The 24,918-nt window shown below is 43.8% G+C and overlaps 1 protein-coding gene across 1 annotated transcript; it reads right to left on the bottom strand.

Annotated features, from left to right (window-relative positions):
* Positions 1-447: 447 nt before the first annotated feature.
* Positions 448-24,918, bottom strand: ADPRHL1 (ADP-ribosylhydrolase like 1). Its single transcript, XM_080577082.1, has 7 exons — positions 24,098-24,918; positions 20,907-21,071; positions 13,964-14,089; positions 11,556-11,696; positions 7,009-7,136; positions 3,232-3,364; positions 448-1,333 (listed from the first exon to the last, which is right to left on the bottom strand). The coding sequence occupies exons 1-7, from the start codon at positions 24,309-24,311 to the stop codon at positions 1,176-1,178; spliced, it is 1,065 nt and encodes a 354-aa protein (XP_080433208.1). The 5' UTR covers positions 24,312-24,918; the 3' UTR covers positions 448-1,175.

The following is a 24,918-nucleotide window of genomic DNA, read 5'->3' as shown; positions in this document are numbered from 1 at the left end:
AAGGGAAGGGAAGGGAAGGGAAGGGAGGGAAGGGAAGGGAAGGGAAGGGAAGGAAAGGAAAGGAAAGGAAAGGAAAGGGAAAGGAAAGGAAAGGAAAAGGAAAGGAAAGGAAAGAAGGAAAGGAAAGGAAAAGGAAAGGAAAGGAAAGGAAAGGAAAGGGAAAGGAAAGGAAAGGAAAGGAAAGGAAAGGAAAGGAAAGGAAAAGGAAAGGAAAGGAAAGGAAAGGAAAGGAAAGGAAAGGAAAGGAAAGGAAAGGAAAGGAAAGGAAAGGAAAAGCAGTTGTAACTGTTTTCTTTCCAGGGTTTCTGTTTCTCAGACTTGTGAAATGTATCACAGCTGTACTGTTGACCTATTACAACTGCTTGAAGACCTCAGCCAAAAATTATGATACTGATACAGCAACATATAATCTGTTCAGTCTAAAAATAAATAATGATGCTTAGGAAATAGTGTAAGCACTGATTTATTTACAAATATTTCAGCCAGTTGTATTTTTAAAAAAGTTTGTTCTGAAGACTGAAGAACAACAAAAGTGTAAATCAGGAAGTTTGGACACGCTGATGCTTTGCTGAGCCTTGGGGGTATTTTTAGTGTTGGCTTTTCCTTTTCTGGAAGCTTGTAATGTAACAATACCTTGCACCACAGCGCTGATGCAGGGATCAGCGGTTCATTAAAGGATAATCCGTGAGATATTAGGTTTACAAGTGTCACAGACACATTAGATTTGAGAACAAGGCAGAACAGCAGTGGTGAAAGGATTGTCAAATATACAGAGAATATCCCCATAAGTGGGCACTGCCATTAGTTTTGCAGGAAAGCATTAGTTCTGCAAATTAATTTTGTATGTGTAATTACTGGTCACAGCTGTTTAGAATGTGGTATTATAGCAAGTTAGACTGAAATCAATCAAAAGAGGTTTTATTTATTTTTTTCCATTTGAGGTTATCTCACGGGTTTAAGTAGCAATCATTATACTCAGAAATCCCTACATCTGTAAAAAAAGAACACCATAAAAACCTAGTTGCTCTTGAATTATTCAGCTATCTTCACTTGCACACAGTCTACATACAGCCTTTCAGACTGACTCTCAGCTAGTTCCTTCATCGTTAAAGTCAGTCAATTATCTACAGGGTCTGATATAGTCTTTATAGAAAGAGAAAATGGCAGAAACTGCTTTACTTTTCCTGCGTGGACAGTCGGTAAAGGTTCTCGCCCAAGTACTCTAGCCTCTCCCTTTGCTCAAGGTCCTGGTACAAGCCCTTGGGAACCTTGCTCAGGCCGTACACCAGCCCGTACAGGCAGCCCGCGATAGATCCAGTCGCTGCGCTTTCTCCTGCGGGTTCAAGCACAGATGCAAAGTTCTCTTAGGGTCGCCTTTAAGTACAAAACCACAGCCCGCACTGCACAGGGGAGGAAGTATGAAGCCACTGATGGAGCGTGGAAAGGACATAATGGCCATGCTGGGTCAGCCCCAAAGGTTTGCGTGACCCCGTGTCTTGTCCCGTGTCTAGGGAAGAGAGTAACACCAAGGCCAGCATACAGCAATGCCTCTGCGGTGTGTGCTCCTGAGCTAGAGTGGCCTCTCTATCTCCTGGCCTTCATCAAACATTTTCCCATGGGTCTGTCAAGTGCTTGATCACTTTTTGAATGCAGGTGAACTTTTAGCATTTACAACATCCTTTCTCACTGTTTGAAAGGAGCATCTCCTTTGGTCTGTTTCAAAGATTTCACCTGCTCTTCGTATTTGATACTCTGTAGATCTTGTAGTGGAAGAGACAGCATAGGATTGATCCCTCTGTTTACTTTTTCTGTGACGTTTGATTACACAGATTTCTATTATATTTGCTCTATGTCGTCTCTTTTCTATGCAGTGTGTGTGTGTGTGTGTGTGCATTGAGGTGGGGAGTGGGGAAGAAGCAGGACAGGACAGTTTGGTTTTGGCCTGGTTTCCTGGAGGAACAAGGGACAGACGGTCACTCTGATGCGACAGTCATGCATGTCTGTCTGCCATGTGCTCACACACGTGGTTTGTGAACCTGTTGATTGGTTTTGGAAAATGTGATTGAGGGCTAACACTAGTGGAGGATAAGCAACAGGGAGATGCGTGACAGATGAGCTCTGGCTCACTCTTTGTCTAACATAATCTCAATCACCTTTCCAGCATTAGGAAAGGGAAGGACATGTCTGGTCAAATGAGAGACTGAGTGGCCAGAGGCAGAGGCAGGGACATGGCCAGTAGAGTGGACAAGGTCATTGCTGACAGCACAGACTCATTACTAATTTGGCTTGGGGAAAACCCACTGCAACCCAACAGCTCTTGCAAGCAGCTAGCTATCGGCAGGAACACAGGAGGGAACAGTAACTGCAGGAGTCCCTGCTACATGGAAAATATGCTGATTTGGAGACTGTGTCTCCCATCCTAACACCACAGCATGACACTGCATGTGATTTAAAACATCTAACCCCATGATAAGTAGCAACAATGCTCATTGTGGTCCTTGTAGGTTCTTGTTGGCCAGACTCTGCAGTGAGGGGCCACCACCTCCCACCACCATGGCGCAGGTGTTTTCAGTGCTGGGATCATCTCCCACAGTTGCCCTGGCCCAGGGTGTGTGGGTGCCAGTGAGGGAGTTCTCTCTTGCAAAAGTATAGAAATAACTTATTGTGTGCCTCTAAGATTTATCTGGCAGGAACTTGATTGGGCACTGGTTTATTTTTCTGCCTTACTTGCCTTCACTATATACAGTTAAAAGGTGGCTTTGCCAAAGGTGCTAGTATTTTGGTGTAGAAAGATGCCAACCCTAAGTTATATTGGACTTACTTCTCATGCACCTCTGGCAAAACCGTGGGACTCAGATGAAGTAACATTTGACAAGGACCATAAATAGCTTGCACAGCAGCTGCTGCTAAAAGAATGTGATTGATGGCCCACAGAGGTTGTGGAGTCTCCCTTCTGGGAGATCTTCAAAAGCCTCCTGGATGTGGTCCTGGGCAGCCTGCTCTGGGCGTCCCTGCTGGAGCAGGGGTTGGAGCAGGTGATCTCCAGAGGTCCCTGCCCACCTCAGCCATGCTGTGACTCTGTGATGGTGTAAAACCAGGAGACACAGAAATAACCGGTGACATGGCAGGTTGGTCAACAGCGGCCATTCACAGGCAGGTCTCACTCCCACCTCCTGTGAGGACCCTGTGGCAGGAAGGAGCAGGGGATGGGAGCCGCGGCCGCGCCCTCACCTCCGTGGAACATGGAGCGGTTGCAGAGCTCCGTCCAGTCCCCGCCGCACCCCAGCAGGGCGTCGTAGGCGATCATGGGGGCGTCGTGGCCCCGTCTCCCGCCCCGGCCTTCGGAGCTCCACCTCCGGTACGTCTGAAGGAAAGATAGAGTCATCAGCGTGGGACAACAGAAAGGGGGATACGTGCCACAGCTTACCACCCTATATCTCACTTGCCTACCCTGTCCCTGTGCCATGGGAGTCACAAGGAGGTATTTGGTACTCTTGAGCTTTGATCTTTTCTGCTCTGGGACTGTTTCACATCGAGAAGATTGACGGGTACCTCAACCGGGGCAAGTGTCCTGCTGCCAATTGCTGACATTTTGTATGGGTGCAAACAGCATATGGGTGCCTGAGCTTTCTGCTGATGACTGAGTGCAAAACAACTTCCTGCATATTTAGCTTGCTGAGAGCAGGCTCTGCTGCACTCCCTCTCTCTCTGCTGGTTGGTCTCTTCTGGAAGCAGCACATCTCTCCGAGAGACAGAGGCCACCATGCCCACAGTAGAGGCACTCCACTAGTAAGGACATGAAGAAACTTGGCAGGTCAAGCACTTGGCTTGATATAAGCAAGCCAAGAATGCCAAAAAGGATCAAGAAAGATTCTAATTTCACACCCTAGAAGTCCCTATTCTTTCAAAAATTAGGGTTGGAAAGGACTTACATTATCGTTCTTCTTTCTGCCTCTGGGAAATGTTCTCAGCTTCCCTTGTCACATGTTTGCAAAAGTTTAATTAGCCAAGTTTTATGTGGGCATTGAAAAAGGTTTGATTCGGTAATTTCTTTAGGGACTCAGTTTCAGGCTGTGTTAACTCAGGTCACTTTCTCTGACTTTTTCTTGCCAAGCTCATTCTTTCCCCTTCCATTGAACAACCTTGCAAATATAAGAAACACTTCTTTCCCAGGAGAAGAAAGAAGGAAAAGCAACCAAACCAAACCAAACCAAACCAAAACACAGCAAGGTTTGCAAAAGACAGCTGGATTTCCTCTAGAGGAAGTACCTCCAGAACTCACTTCTACCTGCCCAAAATCCCCAAATGAACTCAAGACTCTGATAAATTTATCATTAAAAATAACTTCATTTAAAGGAAATTGGCAGCTTTCATTCCTGGAGTTTAAGTTGCGTTATGGTAAGTTAGTTGCAGCTGCTTAGCTGGCCTGTGGTTTCTGCGATGTATATGAAGATTTGCGCTTACATCTACTCACTTCAACCTCAACCAGTATATACTTTGTTGTGGTTTATCTGCATTTACATCAAACAGGGCGGAGTTGGATTACCTTCAGTCTGTTGCCTTTTTTTTTTCTTTGCAAACTAAAGAGGGTATTAATTTATTCTGTCCTCTAACACAAGCAAAATTTAAAGCCTTATTTCTGCAGTTTTACTCTGGTGGAGCAGCACTGACGCAGGTGCAACACTACCAAAGGCAAGCACAAACCGTGGAAGTGCTATTCTGGGTGAGCACGCCGGCGTCTCAAGTTTCGCTCCATTTAGCCCTCACGATCGCTGATGTTCTGCACACATCTGATGTTACCTCACTTTGCTTGGAATTCTTTATTTGAGGAAGAGTGCTCCCAGGGATCGATCTGCACCAAGGCAGCATTTCTCAAACTTTTCAAAAGTGCAGCCTTGCACTGTGATTGGCGACAGCCCGGCTTCCCTCGGCAAGGGCAAGTGAAGACCACAGGGTGGATGGATGCGGGTGTGACTATGTTCCCCCTTCTGCTGCCAAGCCCTAGAGGCAATGCACACATCCCCTCCTCGCTGCAAACCCCTGCAGTCAGTAATCACAGCTGCCTCTGCCTTCCTCACCCTGGAGCGGATGACCTGCAGCTGGCTAGCACTCCCTTTTCTACCATTTTCTATCCCTTTCTGAGCACCTTTTGGGGTGCTGGTTTAAACAACTTCATCTTAAGGGGACAAAGTCCCTCTCACATTTTGTTTGTCATGCAATGTGTCCAGCATTGGGAAAGCGAGCAGGGCAAGGGTGTGTTTACAGAAGCAAGGCTGAACCTGAGTGCAGTGCAATTTCTGCCTATTTACTCTATATCTAACATGTACAAAACATATATTGCTGAAAAATGATTTATCCTACTATGAGCTGCTTGCCCACCTTGTGTTTATACATTAAAGAAGGGGTAATCTGTTTTTCTTCCCCCACATTTCCAGTTACCTCTAAATTTAAGCTGTATACCTTTTTATACAGAATGCAACCTTTGCTGCTTAACGTTTGAAGTGCATTTCTTTTTTATAGAGGGAAATTGCCTTTGCAATATACTCAGATCAGCCACGTTTGAGAGCTTAACTTTCACAGCTCCTGCAGCTGCTGTGTGCCTACAGAAATGTGCCGCTGGTTTAGCAGGAACCTGCCCAAAACAACCTGTTGGTGAGAAGGGGTGACACATATTTGTGGTTTATTAATTGCCTGCAGAAAGGCAATCAGACACAAAATGGTTTGGAGGGAGTGCAAAGGCAAACAGTCCTGTGAAACAGATAGGCAGGATGGTTGCCTTCTCTGTGATTATTCTTTCCATGGCTATAAACATGCTCAATTTGTAAGCAAAATGAGAGACTTCTGCCAGGCTGTGGTCTTTGCATGGTAGTGGAGTTCAAGCAACATTTTCCTTTCTTGTGCATGAAAATAAATAGTTTAGCAGATCAAGCTAGTTGGGTTAGGTAATACAAAGATAAATTTTGTTTCTGCATTAGGAATAAAATCAGTTCTCTCTTGAATACGACTGTGGGGAGATTCTATTCAGTTTAATCTCATTACGCTCTTCTAAGGCTCCAGTAGAACTGGAAGAAACAAAAAAACTAGTAACAAATTCATGGCACAGAACTGATAAAATAAAGCTGGAAGGAGATTTAATCTAGTCTTTGTATTTAAAGCATTTTTTTATTATCCAGTGTCAATCTATCTTCCATTGGCACCTTTCTCTGCATAGATGAACACCTAAAAATATACAAAGTGGCTTCTCAGAATAGAGCTGTGCTTTAATAGTCTGGAAAGGGGGATTGATTTATGGGAAAAGGTGACAAGAACCACATACTTTTTGCTTAGCTGCTAAGTGAAGAAACTTGAGAGGTGCCAGCATGTTATCAGAAAGCTGTAAACACCAGTGAAGAACGGCATTATTTCTCCTGAGTTAAGAAGTTTTAACCAGAAGTCATAAGTCAAAAGAAAGATCACATATGCTATAAAATAGTATCCCATGAGATGTGGTGAAACACAATCTCTTGAGACACCTAAAACTAGTTGGGACACTGCCTGTGTTTGCAAATAACTGCTTAGGAGGGCTGTCTTCTGTTCAAAAGACCATAGCTACACCCAGCTCCTAAGAGATTTCTTTGGGACTTGGGCCACAGCTTTGCTAGGCTCTCATGAGAGCCTCCAGCTGGATGTTTGCCTTTTCCAGCCTCAAACAGCCCTGGCTGATGGGAGTTTATTTACAAGTTTTGTACTTGCGCTGAGTATCACCACATTTGACATTAGGACTTCCTCTCCCACTGCAGGAACCTTTAGCACCTCAGGACTGATTGCAGCTGCTTTTTAACAACAACATTTAACCTGCACCAAGGATGGGAGTTTTTTATTCTTCCTTGAAAATTTAGGAAAAAAGAAAACACAAAGACTTTCTCTCTGCTCTGGCACTGCAAAAAGTTGTAAAATATTGGTGTGTCCCTTTGAAAATACCTCTCTTAGTTCAGAGCCTTTCTGGGCATTTTCTGAAGTTGCAGTTACCTTTTCTCTCTCCTCTGCATCATAGTTGTCCGGAAAGACAGGTTTGTTCTGGTTTTCCTCATTGATTTCTCTCTCCTCCAAATAAAACTGCCACTTGGCTTCAAAGTAAAACCAGTGTTCCTGATATTCTGAATGCAAAAGAAATTAATCATGCAGTATTTCATCTCAGCAGCATTTTCAGTTCTATTTAAATAGCTTTTAAAGAAAATGATCACATTGACTCATACGGAAAACTGGTTATTTTCCAGTAACATACATTAAACAGGCATATATACTAAGTATGCATTTTAATATGAAGTGGGACATCTAACTGGAAAAAGAAGATGTGAAAGAGAAGAAAGTATTTTCAGAATCTTGTGCTATTTTTATGATATATTAAAATTACATTAAGATACATCAAGATAAGATTTGGAGAACTTACTGAGGAACACTCTAAGAAAAAAGACAAGAGTCAACAAAAAACAGAGAGAAAAAATCAAATCTATGCCATTTTTAAAATTCCTTTACTATGCCTAAAGATTATCTAAAAATGCTTACATGTCCTAAATACAAATTACCTCCTACCTCAGTTATCAGTTTTTATTCATGCAATTTCTCTAATACTTCTGTTCATTACTGTGATCTTTCAGGAAAGGGCTGATAGAACGACCAAAATTTCCATTTTTTGTATATTGTAATACTTATTGAACATAGTAAAAGGGATAAATAACACATACATCTACTATTTGTGCCCATACAAATAAGCCTTTTTTTAGTAACCACAGGTCTTTCTCCTTTTTTATGTCACTTTGAGAAGAGTATCTCTAATAATGTTTAACTTTGTGCATGCGAATAATCTTATTAAATTCAGTTTGTTTTTAAAACAATGCTCAACCCTTTATAAAGGCTTGAAAAGTTGCAGAAGTCACACTGAACACATACACACACCTCTGCAGAATTTATGCCTGAATGAAACCCTGTCTGGAAAGCAGATGGGGTTCAGGAATTAGAAATCAGTGAGATGGACAAGACCTCTAAGTATGCCAAGGCAAAGCAGTGAATCAGTATGGGACTACTTGTGTACAGTTTAAAATATAATTAAATGTTGCTGCTTTTTCCCTGGTTCTGTCCTTTCTGGTCACTCAGTTCTGTGCTGCAAGTGACTGAGGAATGTGCACACAACCAAACTATTTTTCTGAAGGATGTAACCAATGAAGAAAGACTGAGAGATCTGGGGTTGTTTAGTCTGAAGAAGAGAAGGCTCCAGGGAGACCTTACTGCAGCATTTCAGGACTTTAAGGGGGCCTATAAGAAAGATGGAGAGAGATCTTTTACAAGGGCATTCAGTGATAGGACAAGGGGTAATGGTTTTACACTGAATTTAAACTGATTTAAGTTAGATATTAGGAAGAAATTCTTTACTGTGAGGATGGCGAGACACTGGCACAGGTTTCCCAGAGAAGCTGTGGCTGCCCCATCCCTGGAGGTGTTCAAGGCCAGGCTGGATGGGGCTTTGTGCAACCTGGTCTGGTGGGAGGTGTCCCTGCCCATGGCAGGGAGGTCGGAACTGGGTGATCTTTAAGGTCTTTCCAGCCCAAACCACGCTGTGATTCTGTGGTTTTGCTTCTTTTCCTAACAGGCCATAAAGGTGTCCTTCTTTGCTGATTAAGATCTTTAAAGCAGTTCATTGCCAAGTAAACTCATCCAGGCTGACTTGCGTGACCTGATACCTTCACAAAATTGTGCCTCCCCAGCCCCACACTGAGACTAATCTCCAGCTATGTGGCCCTGATGACCGGGAAACTAGTTCTCAGAACTCTAAAGAAGGGGGTGTTTAGAAAAACAGAGTGAAAATGCACTAACAGCCATCAGACCATAGAGAGCATTTTAAGAGGAAAAATATAAAATCACGGTATCATAGAATATCCTGAGTTGGAAGGGACCCACAAGAACCATCGAGTCCAACTCCTGGCTCCACACAGGACCACCCAAAAATCAGACCCTATGTCTGAGAGTGTTGTTCAAACACTTCTTGAACTCCGGCAGGCTCGGTGCCTTGACCACTGCCCTGGGCAGCCTGTCCCAGTGCCCAACCACCCTCTGGGTGCAGAACCTTTCCCTAACCCCCAGCCTGACCCTCCCCTGTCCCAGCCCCATGCCGTTCCCTCGGGTCCTGTCGCTGTCCCCAGAGAGCAGAGCTCAGCGCCTGCCCCTCCGCTCCCCTCGTGAGGGAGCTGCAGGCCGCCATGAGGCCTCCCCTCAGCCTGCTCTGCTCGGGGCTGAACAAACCAAGGGACCTCAGCTGCTCCTCATACATCTTCCCCTCTAGACCCTTCACCATCTTAGTTGTCTTCCTTTGGACACTCTTGAATGGTTTTATTTTCCTTCTTATACTGTGGTGCCCAGTGCTGCACCCAGTACTTGAGGTGAGGCCTCCCAGCACAGAGCAGAGCAGGCTAATCACCTCCTTTGCCCAGCTAGCAGTGCTGTGCCTGATGCACCCATGGGTACAGTTGGCCCTTCTGGCTGTCAGGGCACACTGCAGGCTCATGTTCAACTTGCCGTTGACCAGAACCCCCAGATCCCTTTTCGTGGGGCTGTTCTCCAGCCTCTCGTCCCCTAATAGGTACATATACCCAGGGTTTCCCTGTCCCAGGTGCAGAATCCAGCACTCGCTCATGTTAATATCATACCATTGGTGATTGTCCAGCCCTCTAATTTGACAAGATCTCTCTGCAATGCCCCCCTATCCCTGAGGGATTCCTCCCAGTTTGGTGTCATCCTCAAACCTTTAAGTCCTGCATCCAAGTCATTTATGAAAACATTAAAGAGAACTGGCCCTAAAGTGGAGCCTTGTGGAACCCCACAGTGACTGGGGTCTTCACTATCCAGTGAAGAAAAAGTTTATTGGTTGAAGAAAACTACCAAAAAACACCCCATCGGTTAGTTCCAAAACTGCTTTTGAAAATGCAGATGATGCGACAGGTTGCTTTGTATTTTAAAGCAGGCATTTTCCACTTTCCTCTTTTCCACATGACCATAAAATGTGAACACCTCAGAAATGACTATTCTCTATATAGCACCTTGATAACCAGGGGTGTGTGATTGTTGCAATGCACAGGCTCAGTAACAAAGGGGAAAAGCATATGCAGGAGATGTTGGTTGTGTGGACGACCTGTGACATGGTATGAAACCCTAGCCATCAGACCTACTGAGGCTCTGCCCCACCCAGCCTCATCCAGCCTGAGACTACAGTCACATTGAGATCCATGGGATATCTGGCAAGTAAATGCAACTGAATAGCAGGGAGGGGTGCTGAATCAAGCCCTCTGTGACTGAACATGGTGTTTGTTATCCAAGGGGGATAAAGAAGCCAAGAAAGAGTTTCCTAATCAGGAGGACTCTGTTTGGCAGGACTTCTTTTCAGTGCATCTCACCAGCCAAGGAGCTTAAGTTTAATGCAGAAGACTTCTCTTGCTACCAAAATAGGACTAAGCTCAACAATACAGGCACTACCCGGACGGCGTGCCTCAGGAGTCCAACACACATACCTCCATGCAGAGGGGTCCTGCTATGGTGGAGTGACAGGGACCTGCTGTAAAGTCGTTCAAAGAGGAGCTCACTCACACTAATCCTGCACCTGCTCCTCATAGGTCTCATCTAAAAAAAATCTTAGTGTGCAATGAGACGTGGTTGAAAATGCACTTTCTTTCAGGAAGGTTCCCTGCTTCTTTCAGGTTTTAAAGCAGCAGCTTTCCTTCCCATGTAAATCTTCATTTCTGGGTGCTTTTGATTATAGATTTCCACAGAATTCAGTCTTTCTCAACAGTCATCCCTTGAGATTAACAGGAAAATTTTCCTCAATGTTTTAATGTAACTATTCTCATCTGTCCACAGCAGGTCTCACTGTTACAAATGCATCACTCCCAGGCAAGAGGGAACTAAAACACCTTTGTACTGAAGATCGCACCCATTAGTGAAGTAGCAGTATCAAGTTGAACAGTTGTGGTCCACTCAGTTGTTTTAAAAAAGGATACAACAGGTTGTATCTTAAATATTTGTTCAGAATATCAACAAGTCAAATCTGCATCTGTGGTCAAAAGCTAACTCTTTGTCAAGAGGCATCTACAGGTGAACTTTTCCTGGCAAAATGAGGAAAGTAGTGGATTTTTTTTATGGAAGATATTGGCCCGTGCTAACTGATGGAAGAAGTGAATAATTCATATCTCAGCAGTCAGTTTGCTTAATAACCTGCTAACTAACAGTTCTTCCTTCCCCACCACCCCATAGCAATCTTTGAAGATTTATTAAAGATCAAACTGTGCAGTACGGAATTATCATTTCTCTTTGTATTTTTGCCACCAATATTTCAGACACCTAACAGATGGCATGAGAAGAAGACACCACCTGGAAAGAGCTTACAGTCTAACCAGATGATGCAGGAGGACAGCCTGTGGAGTCATGAGCTGGGGGAAAATGGCAAAAATGGGGAGAGTTAGCAGTGATGTTTCTTTAGTCTTTCTAGCTGAACATGTTTTTGAGAAAATAACTCTTGGTTCAGACATTACCTGCCATGTGGCGAATGGTCTTCTTGCAGTATTCCTCGGCCATTGGCACGACCTTCATCATCTCTCTTCCCCACTGCACCAGAGGCTTCCCTTGTATTGCATAAGCCACAAAGAGAGCTGTACATAGGGACCCTAGAAAGCCTGGAATTAATAGATAAATATGATTACCACCATGTGAACTGAGGTTGTGCCATCCTTGTCATGTCCCTAGTAAAATCATTAGTAAGATGCCTCATGACTGTTGGGTAGATTAACAAACACACGTAACCTACCCCTGTCTGTTTACTGTCTGGCTCTTGGCATGTTAAGATTCTTGGCTAATACATGGTGTCCAGTGGTTTACAACTTATTTTGTATAGAAGAGTGCTTCTGTTCTCACTGGTGTAACATGACAGAAACTGAGGTAGGGGTCAAAAATAAACATAATCCACTAATGTGATACTGAAAGACTTCTAATTGAGGTCACATGGAATAACTGACTTGCACAAAATGATTCAGTTGCTTATGATTCACCTTGCTTATGGATTCACAAAATGATTCACCTTGCTTATGGATTCATCCAGCTTAGTGGCTGTGGTTGTTGGATATAACTACTTTCTGGTACATTTTACTCAAGGGGGACAAATCTGTTCCATCTAGTTGCATCCACTTTCTTTGGTCTGTACTTGTCTTGAAGAAGCAGTTGTCTAAGTAATACATGTTGTCTGCATGCCTAGCTAGGTCTTCCTCTTCAGATACAAATATATTTAAAATTAACTTTTTATTAATGGACAATCAACTCTTCAATCATGTCAGAAACAGAGAAGCATGTTTCTCATGTTCCTTGTGATCCTGGCATTTTGTCAAATGCAACAAAACCAACCTAGAGCAACATGCAAAAGAAGGCTAAGAAAACAACTCTATCATTGAAATAAGCCCCAGGTGAGGAGAATATTGTCATGTGTACTTCTCTAGATGCACGGTTCAAAAAACATTCTCTCGTGCATAGAGATAAGCATGAACTTGATGTGTTTTGCTGAAGGTAAACCCAAATTATTTTAGGAGGTTATAGCTCAAGAGGAGACAATTACTACTTCTTTCTGCCATAAGACTTGCAATTCTAGGTCAAGCCAAAGGCATGTCTAATAGATGCTTTCAGAATTATTAAAAAAAAAATAAGAGGCAGAGACAGCAAAAAGGGCCTCTCTTGGACAGACAGCATCTAACCCAATTGCCACAAAGATCCTTAAGAGTGTCATATTCAGTGCGAGGGTGGCAGAAAAGGGTATCAAGGACGAAGCCAAGGGCTAGGAGGGGACATCAGGACAAGCCAATCCTGTATCAGTCCTGACTAACATTTCAGTGGGGTTTTCCCAGTCTCTGGCTTATGAGACTCACAGGTAAACTTTCCCTGGTACCTCTCAGGATGTTAATGATGTCCCTCATGCCCCTTCCACCACTCTCCTCACTGTACCCCGCTGTGCCACTTGTCTCCTTTCCAAGCAGAAAAGTCTTTCTGGACTTAATTTATCCTCTTATGGAAGGCATTTGATGACTTTGATACTCCTTGATGCCACTTCCTGGCTCTAGTAAGTTCTTTATGAGGTGGGATACCCAGAACTACAAGCAGGCTTGCTGCTGCTAACACACCGTGGATTTTGTATATTGGTTAAACGGTATTTTCTGCTTTGCTCTAAATTCTTTTCCTCTAATTTTGTGCCATCCTGCTGGATGTTCTGACTACTTCAGAGCAGTGAGCATGTTGAACATGTCACCCTTCATTAAGGTTTTATTTAATGCTGTCTAAAGCAGACAGAATGAATACATGCTTACATAGCATAAAACTATCAGAATGACAGACTTGAATATTCAGAGCAACATTAAATGTAATTACTTTTGTTTTGTTTAGATAATAAATCATATTGTGTCCTAAAATGTGTGGAGTTAGAATTTTTTGGCTTTCTACCTTTACCTGCGGTGATTGGATGTGACAAGACTTTTCAACAGAAAAATATTATTATCCCCTGAACCATAAACTCGCATGATAACAGTGAGTCATATGGTTGTACATGAATCCTAAAATTTGATCAGAGCAAGTGACATGAATATGCTTTGGATGAGACAGGTTGTGTTTAGTTATTGGCATTTTAGGAAGGAATACTCCTATGCTGTGGTTGCTGTTTGTATAATATACAATCACATACATAAGCTTGTATGTAGGACTTGGACTCAAGGAGTCCCTTCCAACTCGAGATATTCTATGATTCAATGATTGTACAAGTGGTATATACATACATATACTATCCAAGCAAATTCATATGAAAGCCTTGGAGCCTGCAAAGCAAAAGCTACAAGTGGATTTACAGGAGCTGTGTTAGTACTCATGGAAGAGAAAAGCTTCACAGAAATGATATGCCCGTCGACATTACCTGTAGGGTGGTTATGAGTCATTCGTCCACACTCAATGCTCACTTCAATAAGTGACTCGAGCCTTTCTGGTTTCCAGTATCTCATCCCTAAGCACATGGCTTTTGTAGATGCTCCAAATCCAGAGCCTATAGTAAAACAATGGTAAGCATTTAAAAGGAGATGGATGATACATAAATATGTTGATAAAATCTGAAGCAAGTACATTTTATTATTTCAGCACTTGTGTGGGAGCTCCCTAAGAAGCGGGAAAACAGCATGCAAAGCAAGTTACATGTTTTGAAAGTTTCATGCAAGGAATTTTGCCTACACACAACCATTCTGATATTACAAATTTATTCCAATACTACTACATTACAATGTATTTTACCAGTATATTCCAGTATTCTCAGGTTCTATGAAGAGCATAGCAGGTACCAAAGAGCAGCATGCTAGCCTGTTACCAGTACGTTTTTTATTCACACTCTCATGTCATCTTTACTCATCCTCAACTGACACCTCTTTTTTTCTCGTTCCACATGCCAGGACTGGAAGCAGCAGTCTGTAAAACAGGTACACTTTTACTATGCCCTTATTTTAGTAGTCTTCCTTTTGAAAGCACATTACTAAAACCCTTTCTATGGGTATCACAGCTGATCTTACAGTTTTGTTGCATGTTTCATCCTAGAGAGCCCCACAGGTAGTTCAAAAAATTCTCTATTAATTACAAAAATAATGTGTCAGAAAAAGAAATTAAAGAGTCCAAAGACAAATCCTCCAAAGTTAGAAGGCAGAACTGAGGTTTCCTGTTCAACCTCAAGTCTGTGCTTTTGCGCACACTCATCATGGTACAGCCTGCACTTGTTGGAAATTTCTGTCTCATGCAGTACAGACATTATTTATTGAGTAGATAATTCAGTATTTCTTTAAATCCTCAGCACAGAGTGCATGATTCCAGGTGTTCGTATTTTAAAATCCTCATTGAATGGAGAGTTAAATTTACTAACGAGTTTCTCTGCAGTACTCATCACAGTAATATCAGGATCCCACAGAAGTTTTAATGAGCTTATCTTCCCTAGGCACAAGTGAGGTGATTATCTCCCCTTCACAGCTGGTAAGCCAATGCCCAAAAAAAGCATATACTCATTGCAGGGACTCATTCTGAGATGGATAGGGTACGATTTTTCAAAGTACTTAGGATTTTTTCAGCACTGCCTTTGCTCAGTCACACTTCCCAGTGACCTTGGGTAGAGCTGAGAGCAATCAGTGTTTCTCTGCTTGGCCCCTGCAAGATAAGGGGGAATATTTATGCCACCTAATTTTAGCATCTGTGGAACTTACATTAGGAGCACACTCTTCCTGTCTTTCCCAGACAGGCAGCAGGGAGAAAGGTTGCCTCTGTTAGCCAGTATAATGGCAGAGGAGGAGGAATTCACAGGTCAGAGTGAAGCAGCAGATGCCAAGGAGCTAGGGTCAGTGCTTTGGACACCTACCTCCAGAGGAGCCCTCGGCTGCTCCCCAGGCTCTGCTTGCTGTGGCTGTGGAGCTCCAGGGGCTCTTCTAGAGCACTGTGCTCCCTTTAGTTTCATCCCAAGGGACTCCATCTCGGGTGCTCCAAGATCATGAGCATGATCAAAGTGCGATAGCGGGGGTTGCGGAAAGATCTGATGCAAAAGTACTTGCCTGATACAAACTGAAACGTTAACACAAGCCGCCCATTGGCATCTCCAAATGAAATACACACTAATTAGAGTCTTACTTACTCTCTAGAGAGGGCTTGTTTTCTTCCCAGAGAGGACCTATCCTGAGTGGACACCCTGGTTAAGTGATCTAACAAGGTTAGATGAAGACATTTCTTCCTATCCTCCTGAGAGTTCAATGTGAAAATTTTTGAGTGCAGTAACTCTGCCACCTCTTTAACCTTAACAGTCTAAAACGGTCAAATATCAAATAAATATTACATGAAAGAAGTTTCCCAAATACTATTTTATTCTCTGCAGTCTCAGACCTTTCTTCCTCATCCCTTCTGAGCCATCATGATTATAGTGAGAGATCCTCTCCAGCACACCATTGCTGGCCATTGCTCCTGGTGGACACCTGTGCTGCAAACGGCATTCTTTCCCTTGAGGGTGAAGAGGCATTGCAGAGAGATCTTGACAAATTAGAGGACTGGACAACCACTAATGGTACGACATTTAACAAGAGCAAGTGCTGAATTCTGCACCTGGGCAAGGCAACCCTGGGTATATTTACAAACAGTGGAACAAGAGGCTGGAGAGCAGACCCACAAAAAGGGATCTCAGGGTTCTGGTCAATGGCAAGTTGAACATGAGCCTGCAGTGTGCCCTGGCAGCTAAAAGGGCAAACCGTACCCATGGGTGCATCAGGCACGGCACTGCTAGCTGGTCAAAGGAGGTGATTAGCCTGCTCTGCTCTGTGCTGGGAGGCCTCACCTCAAGTACTGGGTGTAGTACTGGGCACCACAGTATAAGAAAGACATAAAACCATTCAAGAGTGTCCAAAGGATGACAACTAAGATGGTGAAGGGTCTAGAGGGGAAGATGTATGAGGAGTAGCTGAGGTCCCTTGGTTTGCTCAGCCCAGAGCAGAGCAGGCCGAGGGGAGGCCTCATGGCGGCCTGCAGCTCCCTCACGAGGGGAGCGCAGGGGCAGGCGCTGAGCTCTGCTCGCTGGGGACAGCGACAGGACCCGAGGGAACGGCATGGAGCTGGGACAGGGGAGGGTCAGGCTGGGTGTGAGGGAAAGGTTCTGCACCCAGAGGGTGGTCGGGCACTGGGACAGGCTGCCCAGGGCAGTGGTCAAGGCCCTGAGTCTGCCAGAGTTCAAGAAGTGTTTGGACGACACTCTCAGACATAGGGTCTGATTTTTGGGTGGTCCTGTGTGGAACCAGGAGTTGGGTTTGATGATCCTTGTGGGTCCCTTTCGACACAAGATATTCTATAATTCTATGATTCTTGTTTGAAAGGTGTCTTATCCACTACTCAGTTCCAGTTCCTCCAAGGGACATAATCCATGCTGGTTATCTAAAAGGTACAGGCGTTGTGCTACACCAGAGCTACAAATTAAAGAAAATTGCAGTGTATTCAAAGAGAAGGATGCACTACAGACTGGGGGTCTGAAGGTGGTTGCCTTTGCAACTTCGTTGTGTTCCTCTCTGTTAGAAAGCTGTATTGAAACATTTTGCAGAATTAAACAAGCAAACTTGTCAACAAAAAAAATCCATCACATGGAATAACATTAAGCCTAGGAAGGGTTTCCTGTGATTAGTAGCTATTAAGTCCAGTGTATCGATACCGTGTGAATCAATGAAGCAAGGGACAGCAAGATTAGTGCCTACCAGGGGTGAGATATACCTGTGAGAACATAAGGACTGTTCTCCGCAGTCAGACCAAAGGTCAACCTAACTCTGACAGTGGCCAATGGAGAGGATATTTAAGAAGGGGTAAAAGGAAAGTATAATGACACTGCCCCTTTGTACTAACTATAGTGTTGACAATTTCCTGTCGTGATCCAGCAGGCAGCTGTTTCTTCATCTTTCTGCTTGGTAACCCTGGAAGGATTTTCCTTGGGTGAATTTGCGCAGCTGTTTTTTGAACCTACCGGAACTGTATCATCTGCATGTTCCCATAGAAAACAGTTGTGCAGCTTAATTAGGTGCTGTATGAAGTCCTTTTACTTGCTTTGAACTCATGACTTGTTTTCATCTGAGGTACCTAGTTCCTGTACTGGAGGAGACGTGAGTTTTCTCTACCTGTATTAACATTCTCCAACCTGTCTATGATTTTGCAGATCTACTTCAGACATTAGTGTCTTTGGAAGCTGTTTTTGACTAACCCAGTCATCCTTCCTCATGTCCTTTCTAGTTCTCTTACATCCCTTTGTAGGGAGGGAGGGACCAGATTACATATAGTAATCAAGAAACAGGAGCTATGGATTTATATAGTGGTGCCAGTGTGTTTAGTGCTTTGTTCTCTGTTCCCTTCCTAGTCATTTCTAATAGTATATTAATTTTTCGGCTCTTATTGAGCACTGAAGTGATGTTCTTATAGAACTATTATAGCTCCACGATCCCTTTCCTGAATGGTAATAGTTAGCTCAGCAACTGCAACCGTGTATATAAAATTAGGATATTTTTTTTCCCATGCATATGACTTTTCATTTACCTACACTGCATTTAGTTCTGCTATTGCATCACAGTTATTCATCGCTGTGAGGATCTTCTACAGCTCTGCACTTTATTATTTTTGACAGCAGACTTTGCTGACCAACTATGTACTTGTTTTTTTCAGATAGTTTGTGGACATGTTGAACAGCATGGGGCCAACACAGCTGCCTCTTTCTCTTGGGAGAAGACAGACTGCAATCTCCTGCTCTTTGTTTACTGTCTTTTAACCAGTTATCTATGCTTATGAGAGCCTTTCCATCATTCTTAGCAACTTATTGCCTTGTCACTTGGTGACTTGGTCACTTTGGTGAGGGATCTTGTCGAATGTCTTTTGGAAATTCAAACAGACTGTCTTTACAGTGTCTCCTTTGTTCTCCAGTTTCTTGGCTATTTCATGAACTTTCTCACAAATTTCTGAGGTGCGACTTCTTTCTACAAAAGCTGTGTTATGTTTCTATGAAAACGCTATATCATCTTCATTCATGCACTACATTATTTTCTATTATTACGGAATTCCTTTTTTTTTTTTTCCCAACTCTATATAATAATGCAGATCAGCTTAATGGCTACTGAGCTCTGAAGAGGATGCCTCTTTTGTGACTACAGGCTGTTCTGCATGAAAACTTAGAGCCTGACTCCTTTTACTTCCTGTCCCTCTACAGCTTATCCTTCTCTTCATTTTTGCTCCCCACCATCCCGCATTTAACTTGCGCTTACCACCATTGCATACCATCATCAAAAGACACTGTTCATAAGCACCACTAGAGCAGCTGGCTTCAGTAGCTGCACATAAAGTCATGCTTGGATGCTGCATGCTCAGCCTGAAATACATTTGATACAGGTAGAGTCAAGCTGGCTTTTAAATTGACTTTTACAGTGGCTCCAAAGGCACATTTCTGGCCTTATTCAGATTTCTGGTTTTGCTCTCAACCATCAGAGATTCTCTTCTGAACAATTCAAGTTTTTAGTAATGAAACAAAGCATTTTGACCACCTCTCAGAAAGAGCAGACTCATCTGTATCAAAAATTTAAACAAATACTAACAATAAGAAGCAAACACTCCTTTCAGCCTAGAGCTTATCAATGACATAATTTGGATATGAGCTCTTAATATGGAAGGTGTTGGACAGCCTTGGACAATTTTTCTGGTAGTCACAGGAACCCCATCAGCCTTTAACATAGTTTGGGTACCGCTGCATGATTGTGTTAATGAACCTGAAAGCAGGTGGCAAAGAGACACACAGGGCAATTTAACTTAGGAGCTCAATGTGCTGGCTATACCCACATAAATTTGAGCAGAGGAGCTTCATATAAGCAATTTGAAATTACTTAAGGTACAGTTTCACTGTTCCATGAAGGCTAGCACATGAATTTTTGCTAGAAGTGAGATGGCTAGAATGATCGTAATAAAGCAGCATGTGGGTTCCAGCCCGTCCAAAATACCACCTCACTGTTAGACATTGAACATGATTTTTTTTTTTTTCCTTAAGAGGAAGTTTGTGGAAAGTCATTTTAAAAGTTGTGTCCATAGTAGTGTCAGGCCCCATGGTAGGCTGAGCATCTCCAACCCAGGTGACCGGTACTTTTGTTCTCAGAGTGAAAAAAAAAAGCCACTTAAGATGTTCAGGATGGCATTTTTTGGACCAGATGTAGATAGTGCATTTTAGCTGCCAGGTCTGAAGGAATTTATTTCACGCACTTCTAGCCCAGAGTATCCCAAGAACAAATCTTCAGCCATAAAAGGCTGAGGAGGAGGAAGGCTAAAAGAGGAGATGTGGCTCCAGCACTGCAACAGGCTGGGGAGCAGCCGTGCTCCACTCCTGACAGTGCTGAGAGCTGCTCAGGGCCAGCAGCAGCTCCCATGATTATTTTGACTGAATTTTACTCACGGTCAGTCAGAAAACACATGACGACTGCCAACGGGGCCCTTTCTCAGATCTGCCCTGCGAATGATGGGGTGGGCAGGGTACACGTGGAGAGGATCCTTCCCCTCCCAGCAGCTGTTGTAGGGGCGGGGGCTGAGTGGGTGATGCTTTTTGTATCAAAGAAAACTGACTGCAGAAACCCAGAAATAGCCATGGCGTGGTGCCACCGTGTTTTTGTCACGGCGTTGCATCAATGTGCAATGCCGTTGGGTGGTGCCGATACATACCACAGTGATACCACACCATTCTGACACGGTGCAACGTCTATATTATGTGAGCTGCCATCGTCGTGTGGCAGTCTTTCATGATTAATTGCACTGCTTAGGTGCAGCTGCATGCATGTTATCTAGCTTGAAGTAGAAATTCCATTTATCATAAAGTGAAATAATCACAAAAAGAAAGGATGGGTCATGGGGAGGGAGACAGTGCTAGGACTATTAGGGGTTGTCAGCAGAATAGCTATAGTTCTTAGCATTGCATCCTCCTGGAGAAAAGTAACGTATGACTGGAAAGACCCGCAACTACAAACATTTAAATGAAAAAAAAAGGCAGAAAATATTTCTTAAAATAACCATTAAACTCGAGGCCAAAGACCTGGACCCCAAGGCAGTGAGCCAAGAATAGAGTCTCTTTAAATAGATGTTAAACAGGGAAGGGCTCGTTTACGAGAGGACATAGTGCCCTAGAGCAGGAATTCCTGGCAGACCTCTTGCCATCCCCAGGCAAACATGGAAATGTTTCAGGGGTAGCAGCCTTTGATGCCGGGGAGAGAAATGAAACAATTTCCCCATAACCCCAAATCTTGAGAGCGTGCGCTGTACAAGCCAGCATCTCTGAATGGGAAGCGGTACCGTACCCTTTTCGTTGAACGGCGTGTGCCAAGCGAGAAGGTAGTTGTCTGGTTTCAGTTCCCTGCAGCCTTCGATGGTAGCGGGGTCTGGCCGCCTCCCCGAGAGCTTGTCAACAGCATCCACGTAGCGTTTCACCAGCTCGCGGTACAGGTCTTCCAGACACCAGTAGTCTGGGCAGAACGGGAATAAAAGGTTGTCATACAAAGACAAAAGAGAGAGAGAGTGCTGAAAACAACCGCAAAAAGCTAGTTATGGTTTTAATAAATGTCCCTACTCCCACTTCCCGTATATCGGGTCACATTTCTGGTGCCATGCTATAAACACTCTTCCATCCGTGAGAGCAGGCTGGAGAGAAAATATTCTTGTCTCTCCGTTTTTACATTTTCCTGCTTTCCTTTTCATTTTTAATTCCTTTAATTGAAAAGATAGGGGTGTTCTGCTCCTTGACAGGAGCTTCTCAGGGTTGTACCTCGCCTTGGGGTGTGCGGTGCTCGCCGAGGTGTCTCACCCCCGGGGACATGCTGCCTTGGTGGCTCTGCCCGCACCTCTGCGCTCATTTGCAGGCGTGAATCCACATTAAAAACAAAGCTCCCCCCCACATTTTTTAAATTGCCACAAAATATTTTAATGAGATATGCATAAAAAAACACAAAAGCAAATCAGTGATCCCATTTGTTGGGACATTTCATGTGTTGGGCTTTTCAGGTGTTGGGCCTGAAGAGTCCTGCCCCTGGTTCTTACTGAGGAAAAGCCTCCACTGACTTCTCCTACAGCTTTGTACGCAGCAGGAGCTGAGGAGGCTGTCACGATTTGACCATCTATATGTTTCCAGCGTACTCGAAGAAACCCCTCCTAACACTTGGGTTGCCTACGGATCAAATGACGTGGTAAGGGAAGTTCTAAAAATACCTTCTAGCGTTTTGTCAAAGATTGGTGATTTCCTGAAATCCACAGAAGAGGTTTAATTTAAGACTATGTTTGGAGACCCATAGCCAGAGCCACTCTAAAGTGTCATCTATGCAGAGATATGAGGAGAAAAGACACAGGGTAAAACCCAGATTCCCCTCCTTTCACAAGAAAAATGCCCTATTGATTACAGTGGCCATCCTACTTACAGCCCTGGAGGAACAGGATAGTTTCAAGCTGCCGACTCTTTCCAGATTTAGGAATCAGGTGTCAGTTTATCCGGATATGAGCCAAGAGCAGGATTTACCGCTCGGCAGCACCCACAGAAGTGCTGTCCCCAAAATCAGGGTCCCTTGGTCCAGCACTGCCAGCTGCCAGAGCCCACCACGGGTCCCTCATGTGGGGCCAAGCTGGTGCCTCAGCCGTCAGCCAAATGGGGCAGGCTTCTTTAGACATGAGTGCTCATTTCTTAAAATCTGTGTTTAATCAGAGAGGAAAAGGCTTTCCTTGTGGTGGGGGTAGGTCCCCTGCCTTTGGTGGTGCTGGTTTTGTTCCTCCCTCACGGGACAAATGACTCCCGCAGGTAAATATTTCATCTGTCCTTCGCTCTCAGATCAAACTTTCCATCTGTGCACAGGGTGGATTTGGGGCCAGTGCCAGCTGGCTTCAGCCTCACGGAGCCACCTTTACCTTCGTGGGCATCACTCTGTTGGCTTTGGGGCTCTTGTGGGTGGGTCCTGCCTCCCTTTTGGGAAGCAAAGGAAAGGACTTGATTTCCCACACTCACGAGCATTGCTCTGAAATGAAGGTTTCTCACTAAAATTTCCCTCTCCTTCTTGTTGCTTTATCACCAGCCCACACCAGCGTCTTTTTTAAAGCCCGTCTGATCAGAACAAAGAAACGAGAGCGCAGGATCAGCACAGCTGATATGAATTATAGCGAGACCTTATTTTTCTCTTTAAAGAAGGGCAGCGCTCCTGTTGTGTTTAAGATTTATTACTGTACAGATAGCCCGACTGACTTGACTACCCGTAAGTTATGGTTTTGGAGAGTTCAATAAGCAAGAAACATATGATACGGATTTAATCATAGCCTATATTCAGAAATATGTTAGTCATCTTTTTTCCTTCATAGGCTGACATCTTGCCCTTATCTTTAGTGTATTAGCTACCCCTTAAACCATTGGCTAGCTAATAGCCAAGCACGAAGTGCCCGACACACTCTTCAACTGATCTCTGCACGCTAAATTTAGAGCACACTAGAAGCAGGCAGAGATAAAGCAGCGAAACAGAGGCACAAGTGAAATCTCATTGACTTCAGCAATACTTAGCTACATTGCATTACTTTTGCTAGCTATCCAGTGCTGCTTGTGTTAGGAGAAGTCACGAATATTTCTAGAGATTAAAAAAGTTGATTCATTTTGAGGAGATAAAAAAATAGCTGCTGTCTTCTGATGTAGTTTTGATGACAATCGTGATGGTCTCAGTTTTAGCTCAGTGGGTACGGTGTTGATACAAATATCGTGACATCTTACAAAAGACTGCTACTTCCTCAAGAAAAAACAAATGTTCTCTCTCAAACTGTTGTGATTTTAGAAGACATATATTAATAATTTTCTCTGTTCTGATATACTTTATTATAAACATCTTATTTTAGAATATGTTTTTGGACTAAAGATACAGAGCTCTCCCTACAAAGCAGCTTGCTCCTTTTCTGGCTTTGCAGGCACAACCCTGTGCCTGCAGGGCAGCAAAGAGGAGATAGCTCTCAAGATTTTAGCCTGGATGAGATACTGAGGGAACTCCACTCCAGCCTGGAGCAGTGAGCACACGGACATTCAAAGTGCACTTGGAAAAGCTCTAATCTGTTATAGAAGAATTTATAAGATTATATCTTCTAGGAGATCTTTTATAGAAGAATTTCAGACAGGTTTATTTCTGGTGGCTATTCCGTTCCCTGACATATGCAGTGTACACACAAACTATTTAATATTTTTGCTATTATGCCGGACATGCAGTATTTTAAGTCTTTAAGCTTTAATCAACTTCATAAACCTAGACAAAGTCCAGGGAGAGCCCGTCCACATTTAAGAAATCAAAATTCCTGTTTGTGTGGTGGCCACAAGTTTATGCTCGTGGAGATGAGCTAATATGCATTATCATTCACATCAGCAGCATTTCTGACACATTTTCTCCCGACTTCCACAGCACTCAGGCTTGTTTTAAGGAAAGCAGCAGCTCTACAGCTTTGCTCCTTGCCAGACTGCAGCTGTGAGTCCCGTCTTACCTACCTGTGATGACAGCCTCTGCTGTAGCCATGTGCATGAGAGTGTTGTCACTTACTGGCCATTTGTCTGGAGAGAGCACCAGGTTCTCAAGCCCTCCGATTTCCTTCAGCTCCTGCTGGATTTTTGCACCTAAAGCATTGTCTTGTCGGGAGAAATTTCGGTAACCAAGAGCATCCCCTACCCCTGCCAGTACAAGCGCAGCCTTAAATTTATCCATCCCCGAGACACTTTTTGCTTCCCTTTTTCCTGAAGCAGCCACTGAATCTGGATCTTCCTTTGTTCCTTTGCCTTCGGCTCAGCTCCCCCGACACTTTATATCAGCCATTGTGTCACCCCGGGAGCTCTCTCTATAAGGCAAGAGCTTCCTTTTCTGGCTCTGCAGATGCCATCTCTTGTCTGGGACCCAATGGAGAGGAAATATTTCATAAGCCAGGGATTTTGCAGGGGCTTTGTTCAATGAAACCGCGAGAGCATGCCCACAAAGCGAAGTGCAAAAACATCGTTTCTGCAGCCCAGCACAAAGCAAGCCAGGAAATACTTAGCCCTACCCCGTGTAAGTAACTCTACACCCAGAAAAACAGATGGCTTCACAAGGGTGTTTATTTATTTAATAACTTGCAAATTAATACATTTCCCTCCACTTTTCTGATACGCTCGAGTCAGTCTCCCTTTCAGGGACTGGTCAAGAAACTGAAAGCCTGGGATAAAAGAGGTTTCTGAACTCAGGAAACACAAGAACGATGGCTTAGGTGGCAAGAAACCCAGTAAAATACAGTAGACCTCTCACATTTCTAATGCACATCTCCAATGGCAATATTTCATCA

This window comes from Anser brachyrhynchus (assembly GCF_964034855.1).
Source record: "Anser brachyrhynchus genome assembly, chromosome: 1".
Classification (NCBI taxonomy): Eukaryota; Metazoa; Chordata; class Aves; order Anseriformes; family Anatidae; genus Anser; species Anser brachyrhynchus.
The sequence above is the reverse complement of the archived record's forward strand: the minus strand, read 5'-3'. Positions and strand labels throughout refer to the sequence as shown.

What these genes read in the sequence shown, in the direction of transcription:
- ADPRHL1 (XM_080577082.1), bottom strand. Translation starts at nt 24,311, where the DNA reads ATGGATAAATTTAAGGCTGCGCTTGTACTGGCAGGGGTAGGGGATGCT. An exon ending in CACGCCGTTCAACGAAAAGG is followed by an intron (nt 14,090 to 20,906) that starts GTACGGTACCGC and finishes GTTTTACTATAG; the next exon opens with GCTCTGGATTTGGAGCATCT. An exon ending in CCGCTCCATGTTCCACGGAG is followed by an intron (nt 1,334 to 3,231) that starts GTGAGGGCGCGG and finishes TTGAACCCGCAG; the next exon opens with GAGAAAGCGCAGCGACTGGA.